Below are 14,859 nucleotides of genomic sequence, written 5' to 3'. Positions count from 1 at the left end.
TTTATAAATGCGGCATAAATGATCGTTTGAGGATGCTGAAGTTCAGCCTTAAACTTGTCTTTGCATTGAAGCTGTATAACCAGGTCTTTAAGACGTATGTTTCACAAAAATGGATGTAGCTAACGTTGGTTTGTTGACTACCGTTTTTAAGCCTTGAGACTGGGTTGTTGGTTGTCGCCATGTTGGTTTTCTTGAGCATATTTAGACGGCGGATTCTTGCTGCATAGTAGCAAGGGGTTTACAGACGACAATTATCAAAGCTATACAGATGTAAATGGCTAAATCACTGGCTGTATAAAGAGCTAGTCTGCTATTGTATTTCCCACGTTGTTTTCCCCCCTACTTATTAGACTCTAGAGAGCTTGTGGAACGTAGCGTTGCTGCTCACTCGCTTGTTCATCCTCAACTCTGTAGGAACAGCAGGAATCCAGTGAAGTCCATGAAGTTGGTAACTTTACATTCCGACGATCTGCCGTCTTCTTTGCTTTGAAAAGCCACCAACAATCCTGACTCCTAGGCACTGGCCACCAGAAATAAATCGATGATTGTCAAACACTGCACAAGCTATCAAATAAGGTAATGGAGTGCAGACTTCTTAAGTACAATAAACCCCACAGAGAGACATCTTATTCGTCTGATAGCATGAAAAAAATCATCAAAAGGCGCCAACAACACAAACATGGCAGAGAGGTGAAGTTCAGTGACTGAACTAGCTTAGCCCACAGGTATAGCAGCCCTACTTACGTGTTACTTCTAGCCTTAATGTAACTTAAACAGTTTAGTTATATAAAAATAAAACCACCATACAGTTGTCCTGAATAGAAAAGTTAGCTACAGAGACCAAAACCTTCTGCTGTAAAGAGGCTTATATTTCTAGCTCCGTCAACCCGTCAGTTTAGAACTGAAGAGGCCTCTCGGATGAGAGGTGAAACGTCTTCAAGAACGTCAACCAAGACCACATGCCTTTTAGATTAAGCTTAGAGTTACCATGACCTGGATGACTGAGAACCTTACCAGACATTCTGCTGTAAAGTTGGGCATCGTAATACAGGCCCCAATTGGGATTGACTCGCTTTTGGAGCCAGCCTCAAGTGGCCACTCAAGGAACTGCAGCTTTTGGCACTTCCGCGATGGCTTCATTTCTCATCCCCAGAGGTTCCCCTGCGGATCCTATACTTATTTATGTTTTAAGTAAGATTGCAAACATGTGCAAGCAGATAATTCCTTTTGCCTCAAAGACTGAGCGATCTAAATTATGTTGTTGGACTATTTCAGTCTCAGTTAACTGCTGTGTTACACCATCTTTAATGGACTGGAAATCTTCTGGAAATCATCTTATTAAGCAGGGAGAGTAAAAAACACATTTTGTAGAGTTGGAGATAAAGAAAAAGACACATTCCATTGCAAAACTTTCTACAAAGAATGGTGCTTTCTACAAAGAAGTTGTTAGTGTGAATTGATGTGGGGGTTGTGGGAGGTTGCTAAAGGAATTTGGCTGGAGATCTGTGTGATGCAATGGATGTTTGACAGAGTTTGCATATCCTGTTCTCTTTTGGGACTCTGAGTGGATGTTTTATCAAAGACAGAAGAAAGTGCACATAACAGAGACCTCTTATCTGCTCTTGACTGTCTGTTTAGAGCAGATTTTTCTTGTGAACACGGAGGAAGAGGGACGACTTCATCTCTTGCCAAACTGTCCAGTCAGAAGGGAGGTTGCGCTCTCGCCTCCTCCTTTCTTTGTCCTTTAAATTTTGTTATCACCGCCTTTGCCATCCCCTTTTGTTTTTCATACTGATTTACAACCTGCCAGGGAAAGTCGACTCTCACACTTTGACCGCACGGAGAATTAGAAAGAGGAGCGTGGAGGGGGCCGCGCAGGCCGGGAGAATTCATAGGGAGGAGCTGCTTGAACAGGGTCCATTGATGTCACACGCTGGCTCGAGTGGTCCGGGTCTTGGCGCGCTGCCGAGACTAGACCAACGGAGCCAATGCAAGTTAAGGGAGAGAGCCAAAAGAATAACTGGAAACTACATCAGCGAAGGCCCTTCAAAAAATGCTCCAGAGAAAAAGAAAAGGAAAACAATTGTATCTTGAAAGCGCAGGAACAAAAGAAGCAAAAGGTGAGTGATCAGGGTCAGTCGTGATTCAGGGTTCAAAATGAAAGAATGAGAGTCACAGAAGGATAAAGGGAGGGAAGCATGACGGAGAGACAAAGAGGCTCATTAGAGAGGAGTATTTCAGGAAAGTTGTCTCTGTGAAGTCCAAAGGAAATGCCATTCATTCATTTACTGGATGTACGTGCAGCACAATGCAGGTAACAACAACGTTGTGTTTCCGTGAAAACACTGTGTTACTACAATTTCAAAGTCTCACACACGCAGCACAGCGCCTCTTATGTTCCTTTATTCTTGTTGTTATCCAACCCACTTGACCCCTGTAGAATTTTAACTAAGAGCTCTCACGCAGATGAGCGACTCAATCCAAAGAAACAGAGCCATCTCAAAAACAGAAAGAAATTGACACTTACACATTTTTCCATTTTAAAAAACACAAAAAAACAAAGCTTTCAAAATAAATTGTCCACAAATGGACCCTTACAACAAAGATAGGTAGTATCTTTGTCAACTTATATGAGAAAAAACAGCCCATTTATATGTGAAAAAGTCAGTTTTACGTTTCTCCGTCACACTGCTCCCTGGGAAAAAAAAGCGTCCCTTTCTGGCAGTGACAGGCGGATAGGTCCCCCTGTTCATTACAGGGCGGCTGTGGATCAGTCTTCGAGTTGGTCGTCTTTCAGTTGGAAGGTTGATGGTTCGATCCCCAGCTCCCTCAGACTACATTTTAAGTGCCTTTTGGCAAGACACTGAACCCCAAATTGCTCCCGATGGAGCAAGCACCATAGCCCTTGGTGTTTACGTAGCAGCCTCTGCCATCAGTGTGTTGATGGGTGAATGCGACATGTAAGTTTAGTGCTATTTAATTACAGTCCATTCACCATTCACTGGACAACGCTTGACTTTTAAAATAAGACAGGAAGTCCTAAACTTCATCAACAACAACAAAGTTGTAGGTACACACAACAATAATAAAAACCCTGTTTATATGTGAGATAGTCATAACGTGGTCAGTTTTTTAGGAAGCAGGCGGTACTTACCCGGTTAGGTAACCCCCCGTTCATTATGTGATGTAGTTTCAAGCCAAAAAACGTGTCACACAGTGCCTTCCTCCCTTTCCAGGCCGCACGGTTGGTTGGGATTTCTCTCACAACATGACCTTATGGCTTCTATAAATGGAATACAGATGGAGACGCTAGGCTGGTGGAGCCATTTTTAAGTTGAAACTGGGGAGAAAGCAGCGCTAAAAACCAATGGATCTAAACATTTTATATGTATGTTTCCAGTTGTGGTTATTGTCGACAACTTATAGTTTCTACAAAACAAAGCCTGGATTATAATTATCCACGTTTTGATACACTAGGGAGAATTTAAGAATGGTCTGAAGGGTTTATTGATCTTAGTGTGAAGAGACGGAAAGCAAGTGTCTTCTAAAATTGCTAAAACAACAACAAAAAGCAACAAAAATATCCATCCATTAAGTAACTTAAGCAGCCATGTTTGCACCTGGGATTGCACTGCCCCATTTGGCCAGTTTTAACAAGAAGGGACTACACACATTTATGAGCTGCAGCAGGCATTATGCAAAACCCTCTCTGCACAGGACACTGGTAATACGGTGTGTGCCTGCATGTGTGTGTGATGACTGATCCCGCTGTCCGTTGCACTCCTTCCACTGCATCCGTGTTTGGCTCGCAGGCTATTTGTTGATGGTCTCCTTAGACCTAATTTGCCGTGTGCAGGTCTGAATATTTCCACAGCTCCGGTCTGAGCTCATCAGGCTCCTCTTGGATCAAACTCCGGCAGCATCAGGTAGCGAGTAAATGAATTTAATATCAGGGATTCACACTGTTTCCCCCCCAGCACGCTCATTGTCTCCCAGCAGGTCTCGGCTCTGAAAACAATCCACCTTCAAATAAACATAATTTAACAGAATCAAGTATTTGCTGTCGAAAGAAATCACAGATGAATGAAAGCAGAAATTTGTATTTATGGGTGTTAAATTTGCTGAAAAGCTTCACACTGGAGAGATGTTTCTTCTGCATTCAGTCAGAAAATTGAACCAATTTCAATCCATAACTCTTTCACTTTCCTAAACCCAATTATTTTGGCACTTTTACAGAAGTAAACGTAATTAGAAGTTGGATTCATTGGAATTAAGTCAATCCTGGAATAAAAAAATAGTCTGTAAACGCAGGCGTATTATTCTGCAGTGAAAAGGTTTACTCACCACCACTTAATCCATAAAACTGTAGCAGCTTTATGCGCGCACATGCGGCGCATGCTAATTACGTCTGATTCATAGAGCGACTGTGGTGGTGATTAGCGAATCACATCACCATTGTGTATCCCTCAGCTTGAAATATGGTTAATGAGGTATTACATTATGTGCTAAATTATGCTAATGAGGCTCTATATGCAGTGTACCACCGGGAGCAGCCGCGCTGCAAAGACAAACAGCGTACATTAGAAGATGCGGCTTATTGTGCGTCAGGTAAATATGTCATTTTGATTTGACTTTGACTTCATTCGTCCTTTTGTTGAGATGTAAAAATAGAAGCGAGCTGCATTACCTCATTAATGTCTGTGTCAACACGGAGGCAGACGGCAAACACGGCTTCCTGTCTGTCTGCGAGGCCTCCTCCGATGTCTGCCTCTGCTTTTCCTGGAGACAAACGTGTGTCTACTTTTCAGTTCCTCAAATGTGGATAATTGTCTTGGAATGGAATCAGACATATAAAGTATTAAACAGCAATTTGTATTATTTTTAAACACGGTACTGCAAGCAAAATGTCTCCTGTCGACTGTCGAGTTCGTGTCTGTTCATTTGATGACACTGTGCCAGATTGAGAGGTTTGCAAGTTAGGCAATATCCCCTTTTTCATACAAGTACAGCAAGAAACCCCCACAAATACTGGCTTTAAGTTGACGGCTACAAACCATCCAGCTATCCATTATCTATACCGCTTATCCTCTTCAGAGTCGCGGGGGCTGGAGCCTATACAGCTGGCTACAAATCATGTAAGATATCCCAAAGTCCAAGAAAGTTTGATTTGATTTAATGTAGGCCAATATGAGAAGAAGTCATGGGCCAGTTTAATTCAAATAGTTTCATTTAGATCAGCTAACAAATAAACATATTACTGAACTCATTCATAATGACATGAAATAAACTAAAGGCCAGCAGTGTTGTGAATCATGGGCATCTAACAGGCGAATAGTACATAAAACATAAGTATATAAAGTCAAACGCTGTCTGATAATACGATACGTGGCCCACTATAACGATAATATCACGATACAGCAATTCTGCAATAATGATATATTGCAAGACAATCATATAATGATGCATCACGATATCTGATGAACTGAAGAAGACAAAACGCCCCTAAAAAGGTGAAGTGCAGGATTAATGTATTTATTCTCTGCAATTTGGTGTCAGTTTCACAGAATTTGACACAAACTGAGATGAAGCAATGTACCTGTTTTCAGTCTGCAACTGTAGAACAACTGTAAAAACAAATAAAGACTTTGGATTTAAAAGTGGCTGGCGCATCTCGTAACTTGTTTTCACCGCTGTACATCATTGTCCAGCTGTCGTCTTCCTCTTCTTCTGTTATCCTGCTGTCTACTTCTTCTACGGCCAATTAAATCCGCTCACGTTACCCTCATTCATGTCGTAAGTGCCACCACAGGGAGTCGTGAAGTAGTGGCGTGGTGAGTCAAAATGGCAGGGGGATCTGTTCAGAGCTTAAAGAGAAATATCTTTAATTATTGTATCATATTGCATGATTCAGGAAGACGATATATTGCCGTATCAATATTTTGCCCCACCCCTAATCCATCCAAATCTTTGTATCATTCCACCCCTAATCTGCAAGGCAGATTATGATCCACTGCGACAAAGTCACTCTTCATTGAGCTTTCTCTGTATTCCTTTGTGATATTTCCAGCCTGTCATGTTTCCAGTTGACAAGACTACACAGATACATTCCTCCCAACACTGCGCTGTACAACACAGCTCCACGATGTGAGCGAGACGGGTTGTTTGATCCACTCGAAACATTTCACTAAACTTTTTTAGCCCTTTGATTTTACTGCTTTGTTTGTATAACACAGCACACACTCAGCATGGTGTTGCAACCAAAAAACTCATTACTGGCAGCTCAGTAGATCCCATATGGATGACTTCACAGTGTGAGTGAATATTTATGCCACTTGATTTCCTCCTAATCAGTCCCAGTGTTCCTATTGGAGATTTACACCACCGCCGAACTTTTTCTGCCTGTAACACGACCATGAACTCCACAATCCTTGTGTTTGATTTACCAGATAATCTCAAGGATCTTCATTTAAATACATTTTAAGTCTCTATCTGTCGCCAAATGAGGTAACACAATGGTGATTGAGCCTGTGGCCCACTGATGAAAGCCTTTGCATTTGCAGAATTACGGTCTGGGTGTTGGTGGTGACTTTAGCGGGAAGACTCACAAGCAGCCCTTAGTTAGTGATGTGTTTTCCATCACCCAGCAGTGGTTGGTCTGCCAGACAGGGTAGGCGGAGCTAAGCGGCTGCTTTTCCAGTCTCTGCAAGTGTTGCGACAATAAGTGAAAATCCAGTTACACCGGAGCCAACCGTGGACGTCACACATGCAACACTGTGTGGATATCTGGGAAGTGTGCTCCCGCATGTAACGTTTATCGCCATAGGTGCCGCCAAAGAGACAAAACCGAGATCTTTCGGATTACCACTTTAACACTTGATACATAAATGTACCATAAATTGTAAAATATGGTTAAAAGTGTCAGTTTCAAGTTTTCTCCTGTGATTGAAGTCACATTTTGAGTTTGTTTCCCCCCTCAGGATAGCAACATATTCTCTCTGGAGATGGAGAACGCCAAGCCGATGAACCTCATCCTCACATCGCCCCAAACGGCCTTCTGTCTGCTCAGGATCAACGCGGACGTTAACGTTTATGTGAGTGCCGTCTCTTCGCTCAGGCTGCATACATACCAACATCTTCTCCAGGATGGGCGGACGCAAAGCTGACCATGCGGCACACCAATGAAGTAGTTACATATGTTACTCTTTGGTGTAGCTCTTGCTAATCCTGTAAAATTAACACCAATGAAAGCGGTTCTCTTTCCAGTATAATTTTCAGATTTCTCCTCATGTACTTAACTCCTGTCTAGTGCCAGCTGCTTTAACATCCAGTCAAACTGCCACAGCTGTGCAGCTCTCTGCGCCTGTTCAGCGAGACAGTGAACAATGTTGGTTTTTCCATAGATATTCCCCAGTGGCCGCTCTGAACGAGGCAGTTTGGGCTGTTGTGTTTTTTATTATCCGCGCCATAAAATCTGCAAGAGTTAAGTTTTAAAGCGGCCAGAAAACGAGAGAGAGAGGCTTGATGGCATCGGCGGCGGAGTTAATGTTCCAATGAAATTCTGACTTTTACACACCGTCCTCAAATTATATCTTTGAGTCCAATCCAGAGAGGCAACAAAACTTTTATTAAGCAGCTTGAGTGTATAATTTAAAAGAGGAATAATAGTGTTATGAGTGCTGCTGTTTTCTCAGCTTGGTCACTGTTGTGTGTAAAAATATTTTGGTATTAACGTTTATATTGGTGATGAAACTAACAAGGTGAATTAAACACAAATATACTGTTAGTGGGACGAAACACTGAGTCCTTAAAAGTCTTTATCCCCAAACTGGATCACCCTTTAAATTTTCTTAAACAGGGAATTATTAGACAGAGGTGTCCAAACAAAGATTACCTCAAACTTAAAGGAGCAGTTCGCCCCTGGAAAAAGCCACTGTCAGTCAAAGCTGGTGTTCTCTGTAATCGATGGAAGCAATAATATTTGAAATTGGCGCCATAGCTGTGGAGAAAGTCGTACAGAAAGTCGCCCATTCTACATTCCTACAACACCCAGCATGCATTGCGCCCCTCTCTCTGAAAGGAACGGCCCAGCGAGAGATGCTGGAGTGCGTACTACAGTTTCGCTGCAGGCAATGACTCAGAATCTGAATACGACGAGAATATACCGGTGGATCGTCTAAAAAATCCTCAGGTCTGCAGTCTACATTTGAAACCTGACTATTTTGAACGAGACAGGCCATCGGAGGCGGGCGTCCTAGATTGAGAAGGTGTAGTTTTGCAAGCTCCCTGGCCTCCGCCAGATGATGCACTTTACTTAGTCTGGTTTTTCCAGGGCCCATTGGAGAAGCAGATAGCGTCCTCCAAAGGCGCAGAGCCAAATTGCATTTTTTTCTACCATAATGGCATTAGCTGAGACTAGACTGAGGTTGAAAATCGGCGAACTGGCCCTTTAACTATAAATTCGATATATATTAAATTTCATGTTCCTTTATGAAAGCACCGACTGTTTTCCCTAAATTGCTGAACATTTAAAAACAGCTTACCCATCTGCAAAGTCAGCAGCTTCAGCCTCCTGTGTTGTTTTTCCTGCACCGCTGTGTCACCTCCGTTTAACACATTTTCCTTTTTTCAAGTCGTACATTTCAGACAGTGATAAATGTGTTTTTCTTACCTTGGCAGCAGACGCAAGTGTCAGTTCACATCAGCACAGCCGACAGTTGGATTAAGATATTAAACTTCCTTTAGAGGAAGAATCACAACGACCATTTTATCAGCTTTATTTCTCTCCACAAACTTCCATTATCTTTGTGCAATCCGGGGTTGTTGTCATCTTGGGAACGATTGAGATTCTCTGTAACCTTTAAACACAACAAGCTCCTTAGTTCACACTGTGTGTCACTAAGTTAAGATAGTTGTTTGTCTTCTGTGTGTGAACATTAGATGACATCAGACTGACTGTAGATCATAAGTACAGAGCTGTTGGCAGCTGAGTCTTACATGTCATACCTTTCCTCTTGCACTTGAAGGCACCACTTGACACAAAGAAAACAGTTTGTGATGAGTGTTACCCTTACCGATTTTTCAACTTGTGCTTTCATAATGACATGAAATAAACTAAAGGCCAGCAGTGTTGTGAATTAAGGGCATCTAACAGGCGAATAGTACATAAAACATAAGTATATAAAGTTAAACGCTGTCTGATAATGATGTTGAAACATCTACAGGAACGTCATTAGTCAGTCTGTTAGTGATACGCTGACAGCAGTGTGATACCACATCCTGTATCATGTCCTGTCGTGAGCCTGGACAGCATCGCCTGTGACTGCAGGATGTTTTCGTGGGATGAGCAGTATCGCTGGGGGATAATAGTGTTTAACTGCAGATTGCAGTGTAAGAGGAACAGCATCTGGTCTGCGTCGCAGAAAGTACGTCACGAGCTTGACAGCTTGGCTCAGTGTCACAATCACAGCCTTTTTTTTATGTTTTTGCCTCCCAAAGCTGACGGAGTAAACAGGGTGATTATTAAAAAAGTACAGCAAGATGTTTACTGTATTTTATTTATGCACTTTTTTAAAAATTTACCTAAAAGAATTAAAGGGGAATTTATGTATATTTAAATCTTTGCCCTATTTGTACATATTTTGGTGTAATCACCAGTTGGTTCAAACTGTTCTGGTATTGCTCCAGTAGATCGCTTCAGCCAGCAGCCACAACATAACAAATGCACCCAATCAAAGTTCATCCAATAGACAAGCTTTATTTTGCCTCTGACAGGCTCAGATTGTTATTCAAGGTGTCTTACAACATTATGAAAAGGATTCCTGGAGATAAATAAAGAGTAAGACTCTTTTTCTGAGCCATAAACAGCCCTTTACATCGCACTCTTCGGAGCCACCAGACTCCATTGACAAAAAGACAAATTTTACTCCGCAGAGCAAGGCAGTTGCTGCTCTACTGCTGCCTTGATCTGTTAGTTTGTTTGTGTTAAAGTTTGACTTTGATGTTAAAAATGTTTCATTGGCTCAAACACAACAGACAATATTACAGACAAACTAACCAGGAGGTAGAGCAGCAACTCCCATGTTCTGTGAGGTAAAATTGCTGTTTTTTTCAATGGAATCTGGTGGCAATGTAACTGCTATTTTCTGGCTAAGAAAAAAGGATTTTACCATAACAAGATATATATTTCTAATATTGTCAGATGCTTAGAAAAACAATACGAGCCTTTTGGCACTTTTAGAGCATTAGCCACGTTAGCCGCTAAGGTTAACATTGCAGCCATTGCAGCCTGTTTCTCGGCCGCAGGCTGAAGCAATTTGCGAGGGCAACAGTTTGAGCCTGGACCTCATTTAAACAAAGAAACATGTAAAAATTAGGGCTCAGTTTCACATATACTGGATCTCCCATTTAAATAGATCACCTCTCAAGGGAGAATCTGAGCTTATTGATCAGGTGAAAATATAGAGCCGAGCTTCTGAAACTCAAACATCCATCCATCCCAAGGCAGGCTCATGGGGGAAAAAAGCATCACTTTCTTTAATATCCTGCAGAGAGAGAGAGAGAGAGAGAGAGAGATACGCTTCTCTCTCAAAACATCTTCGAGTTCCTTGAACTTTTCCAGTGAGCCTGCAGAATATCAAACCGATTTCTCACCGCCTAATCTCAGTTAAATTCCACTGTAATCATTAAAACGATTGCCATTGTTATTTCCCGCTCGTGTCGTTTCCAGGCCTTCCCTCTCATCTCATCGTCTGCCTGCTTTCGACGTGACCGGTTTCCCCTCTTTTTTTTTTTTTTTTGTAGTTTCCCTTCACTCTATTTTTTGATCTTGCGTCAATCAAATATTCATGCAGAAAGACCAGCCGCTCCCTCGGGCTTACTTGGCATCCACCGGGTTTTTTTTCTATGCCGCTTTGTGACGCAAGGAAATGCTCCGAAATAGTCACACATGGCAGACAGGCCGGAGAGAGGTTTCTATTATTTAGACAAGCATGTTCGTGTACTCCAAATATCCATCCTTATTGTAGTTCACACTGACAAAGCTGAATTGTCTATAAATCAGAAGGCATTTTAAAGCTTAAAATAATAACATTAAAATCTGTGCATTTTACTGTATGCAGCAAACACTTCCTGCCTTGTCCTATAAATCTGGAGCTTCATTCAGCAGAATGAGCTCTTCCTGTGTGTCAGTAGACGTAAGTGTTTACAGAATGAAGAGCTGCAGTACTTATACAGCACTTTACTTCCCACTTCAGCCTGTGGACCGCCTAAGAAGAGAAGGACAAATCAGAGTAGATTCAAATTAATTGAAGCCAAAAATAAAAGTGGAGCTCATGTTTTCTTTCTCGCATTGTTATTTATTGAGAACATTTTTTTTTTTACATAGTCTAGCCTCCACTCCTCTTTTTTTCCCCTGTGCGTTTCTCAGCCCTCTTTTTCACGCCGTGCTTAATGTAAACTCCATTATTTCCCATCGGCCCCAGACGCGGAAACAGCAGTGTCTCGTCGATGGGGATGGATGTATATATTTATACCTTGTATGGAGCCAGATTTCAGCCGACTGCGGTGACGCACAAAGCTAAAAAAGTCTCATTTCCTGGCCCCAGTCAGGAAGCAAAGGAAAGACCATGGCTCCAGCAGGGTTGTGCAACTGGGCTCGTGGACACTTAACCATAATAAACATTTCTTTTTAACAGGAGCCTGAGCGGAGAATGGAGGGAGAGCTGGGTGGAGGGTAAGAAAAAGTAGAAGGGGAGAATGAGACAGGGGGTGAAACTTTTGATGTGACAAAATGTGAGCCGACTGGAGGTAAATAAATATAAAGCTGACTCACTGGATTGTGTGTTGATGTAGCGGTGTGTAACAGACCGACTCACGCCGTTCAGGATGGAGGAGAGGGGGGGGGTTCAGACTGGAAATAGTATGTCATGAAATTAATTGGCATGACTGTGGCTCTGCTTTCCAGATGAACAATGACTCCACGGTCTCCCTTATGGGGAATATGTATCCAAACAACGTCCACAGGCTAGACTTCCCCACGCGGAGCGAGGAGGAGCTGGTCACGTGGGCGACCAAGCAGTTTGGAGGTGTGACTTCTTTCACCACAATCCGAAACCTAAGAACAATCAACACAACAACAGGACTGAAAGGTGAGCAGAAGCTGTTAACCCCGCCTGATGTGTTATTAACTGAATTTCTCTCTCTTATGCTTTAAAAGCGCTTCACATTTATTAATCTCGACACTTTGTTATCTGCATCTTTGTTTGATCTAAACCAGTATTTTGGTGCTGAGGAGAACAAAATAATTACAGTCAGCACAGCATACATCTCCAGCATACATAACTCAGCACAGGTCTGCAGTGCTGTTATCAAAGATGGATGTTGCTCTCCGGGGCTATCTCTGCATCTCTCTTTGCCTACTAACCCAATCTTATCTTAACTGTGTATAAAAGTCCTCTCTGATGAAATCACAGAGTAAACAGATGAAGACCATGTTGCATAAAAATACTGAGTTTGCATGTCCTCCCTGTGCATGCGTGGGTTCCCTGCAGGTACTCCGGCTTCCCCCCACAATCCAAAGGCATGCCTGTTAGGTTCATCAGTGACACTGAATTGACCGTAGGTGTGAATGTGAGCATGAAAGTGTGTATACCCCGCCTTTCGCTCAATGACAGCTAGGTTAGGCTCCACCCCCCGCGACCCTGAACAGGATAAGCGGTATAGATAATGGATGGATAGAACTCAGTAGGGTTATATTGTATCAGATAATGACTCTGTACTGTACAGTTGACTCAAGGACTAACAACACCTCCCCCATAGCTGTACTGCATATAGAACCAGATTCCATGCTGCTTATATTTGTATTCTGTATGCGAGTCATGCACTGACCGCCACATGGCCACACACAGTCTATTTAAGGGGGAGGTATTATGCTGATTTCACATTTCACTCTGTGATACCTGTGGAGTAGCTTAGCATAATTTACAGTTAAAAACCTCGTAATTTTCCTCACACTGGTGCTCTGTACAGGCCCTCATACAGCCTTTGCCTGAAACGAGCTCTGTCCCTTTAAGAGACCCCGCCCCTACAAGCCTGAATGATTCAGTCAGCGCTGTCCCTTTAAGAGACCCCGCCCCTACAAGCCTGAAATGATTCAGGCAGCGCTGTCCCTTTAAGAAACTCCGCCCGTACAAGCTTGCTTTCTTCTGATTGGCCAGCTCTCTGAAGCCTGCTGAGGCTGCACTTTGTGACATCACAAATTGCAGCGTGTAGAAAAAACTGTGTGAAACCTGGCGTTCACAGCAGCCTGCAGACTGAGCTGAGAAGCCTGGGGATTACTCCAACATACTTTTACCTACAGATTTGAAACTTCACCCACGTTTAGTGTTACTCCATCCTTTGTGCTGGAGATACAGAACTCAATCCTAAAAATCAACAGAAACATTTGTCTCTCTTCAGTGCAGCTCTTCAGATACATACATATTTAAAAATATATATAATCAATCTTAAAACTGATATACATACTTTGCATACTTTTGTATGTGCATGTTTTGAGTTTACAACCAAACCTAAAATGTATATTCCCAAATTAGCAGCATCACACCTGCTTTCAAAGCTTAGTAAAGCCTCCTTAATGCTGCATGTTTGAAACACAAACACCTGTACATTGACAAGCTCGCCATATGGGGAAATCTCATGCAGTCAGTGCAAATCTTCAGCTCGGGTAAAGTGCTGTATGCTGAGCTCGACATTCTCCGTGCTGACGGGGACATATTTGCATATGATAAAGCGTTTAGAAAAAGGAAACGCTGTGGACAAATGGCCTGCAACGCCGAAGACAGAGGCACAGCAACACTTTGATTTAAAGTGAGCGTTCACGGCTGAGCAAAGGCTGGACATTAAGAACATTATTTGTTGCTACAGCCGGCAGCAGAAGCAGCGGGGATGCTCCATGCAAGCACAATTATTTTCCAAACAAAGGCGGCTTAAGGCGGTCTGAGTCAAAGCAGAGCTCTGACATGGGTGTAGGAAGATAGAAGTGGACTACAGGAGCTGGGAGAGTGTAACTTTAACTGCATTGCTGGATTCATTAAGTTTTAAGCTCTCTTTTTGATTGTCAGTCCTTACAGTAGGCGATGGGTTAATTTTCCTCCCTGACTATGGCAATATAAATGTGTTGTTTAAATTCTGCTTAAATGCTGCATTATCACCCACTCTCATTTCCACTGTATCCACTGTTTTTACTGACTCATAGTCCACGAGGGCATTAAAATTACCCAAGCAGCCGAGCAGTTTACATCGCTATTTTGCTGTTTCCCTCGGCACATAATGGTTTGTGAGGTGAACCTGCGTAGGCCTCGTCGTAGGCGTTTGAAAAAAAAAAGTCTGTGCAATGACTACACAGCTCATATTGCCAAGTTAAAGACTGGCTGAGGAGAAAACATGTACATGGCCTTTAGGGTTCTTGGACGTCTCAATGTGATTTTAAAATTCAGGTCTCACTTTTGCCAGTCCAGAAGAGGCTGTTAGGAAAGCTGCTTTGAGTCACTTTGAACAGCTTCAAGATGGGCAATTAGAGTTTATATGTAGATGGACGTGTCATTGCAGGCAACTTTTTTTGAGTCGCAAAATACACCTTTGTTGGCTTGAAAAGGTAAATGTCCTCCATGCATAACGGTCCGTAAGTTAGCGTAAAATTTGGTGTATAAGCACTGTTAATAAATGTTTTTTCATCTGAAAAGTAGGCTGCCTCCTTATAACGGTATGACCAATATACAAGTATAAAATGCAGACAATGGCGCCATAATCTAGCTCACGCTTCGTCACGGACATGCAGCCGCCACCCTCACAACAATCAACGTT

At 42.5% G+C, this 14,859-nt stretch overlaps 1 protein-coding gene across 3 annotated transcripts in view; it reads left to right on the top strand.

Annotated features, from left to right (window-relative positions):
- Positions 1-14,859, top strand: part of eng (endoglin) — a 48,976-nt gene that overhangs the window by 20,959 nt on the left and 13,158 nt on the right. For 2 of the 3 annotated variants that reach the window (XM_069673594.1, XM_069673593.1), the window contains exons 4-5: positions 6,978-7,091; positions 11,963-12,146. In XM_069673594.1, coding sequence (XP_069529695.1) covers positions 6,978-7,091; positions 11,963-12,146 — 298 coding nt within the window. Of the gene's footprint in view, positions 1-6,977; positions 7,092-11,692; positions 11,732-11,962; positions 12,147-14,859 lie in introns of those variants that run through there. The other variant, XM_069673595.1, reaches the window with a different exon arrangement.

Source organism: Semicossyphus pulcher, unplaced genomic scaffold (genome assembly GCF_022749685.1).
Source record: "Semicossyphus pulcher isolate SPU_LCO1_2020_fin unplaced genomic scaffold, fSemPul1.0.p SCAF_22, whole genome shotgun sequence".
In the NCBI taxonomy this organism is placed as follows: Eukaryota; Metazoa; Chordata; class Actinopteri; order Labriformes; family Labridae; genus Semicossyphus; species Semicossyphus pulcher.
The sequence above is the reverse complement of the archived record's forward strand: the minus strand, read 5'-3'. Positions and strand labels throughout refer to the sequence as shown.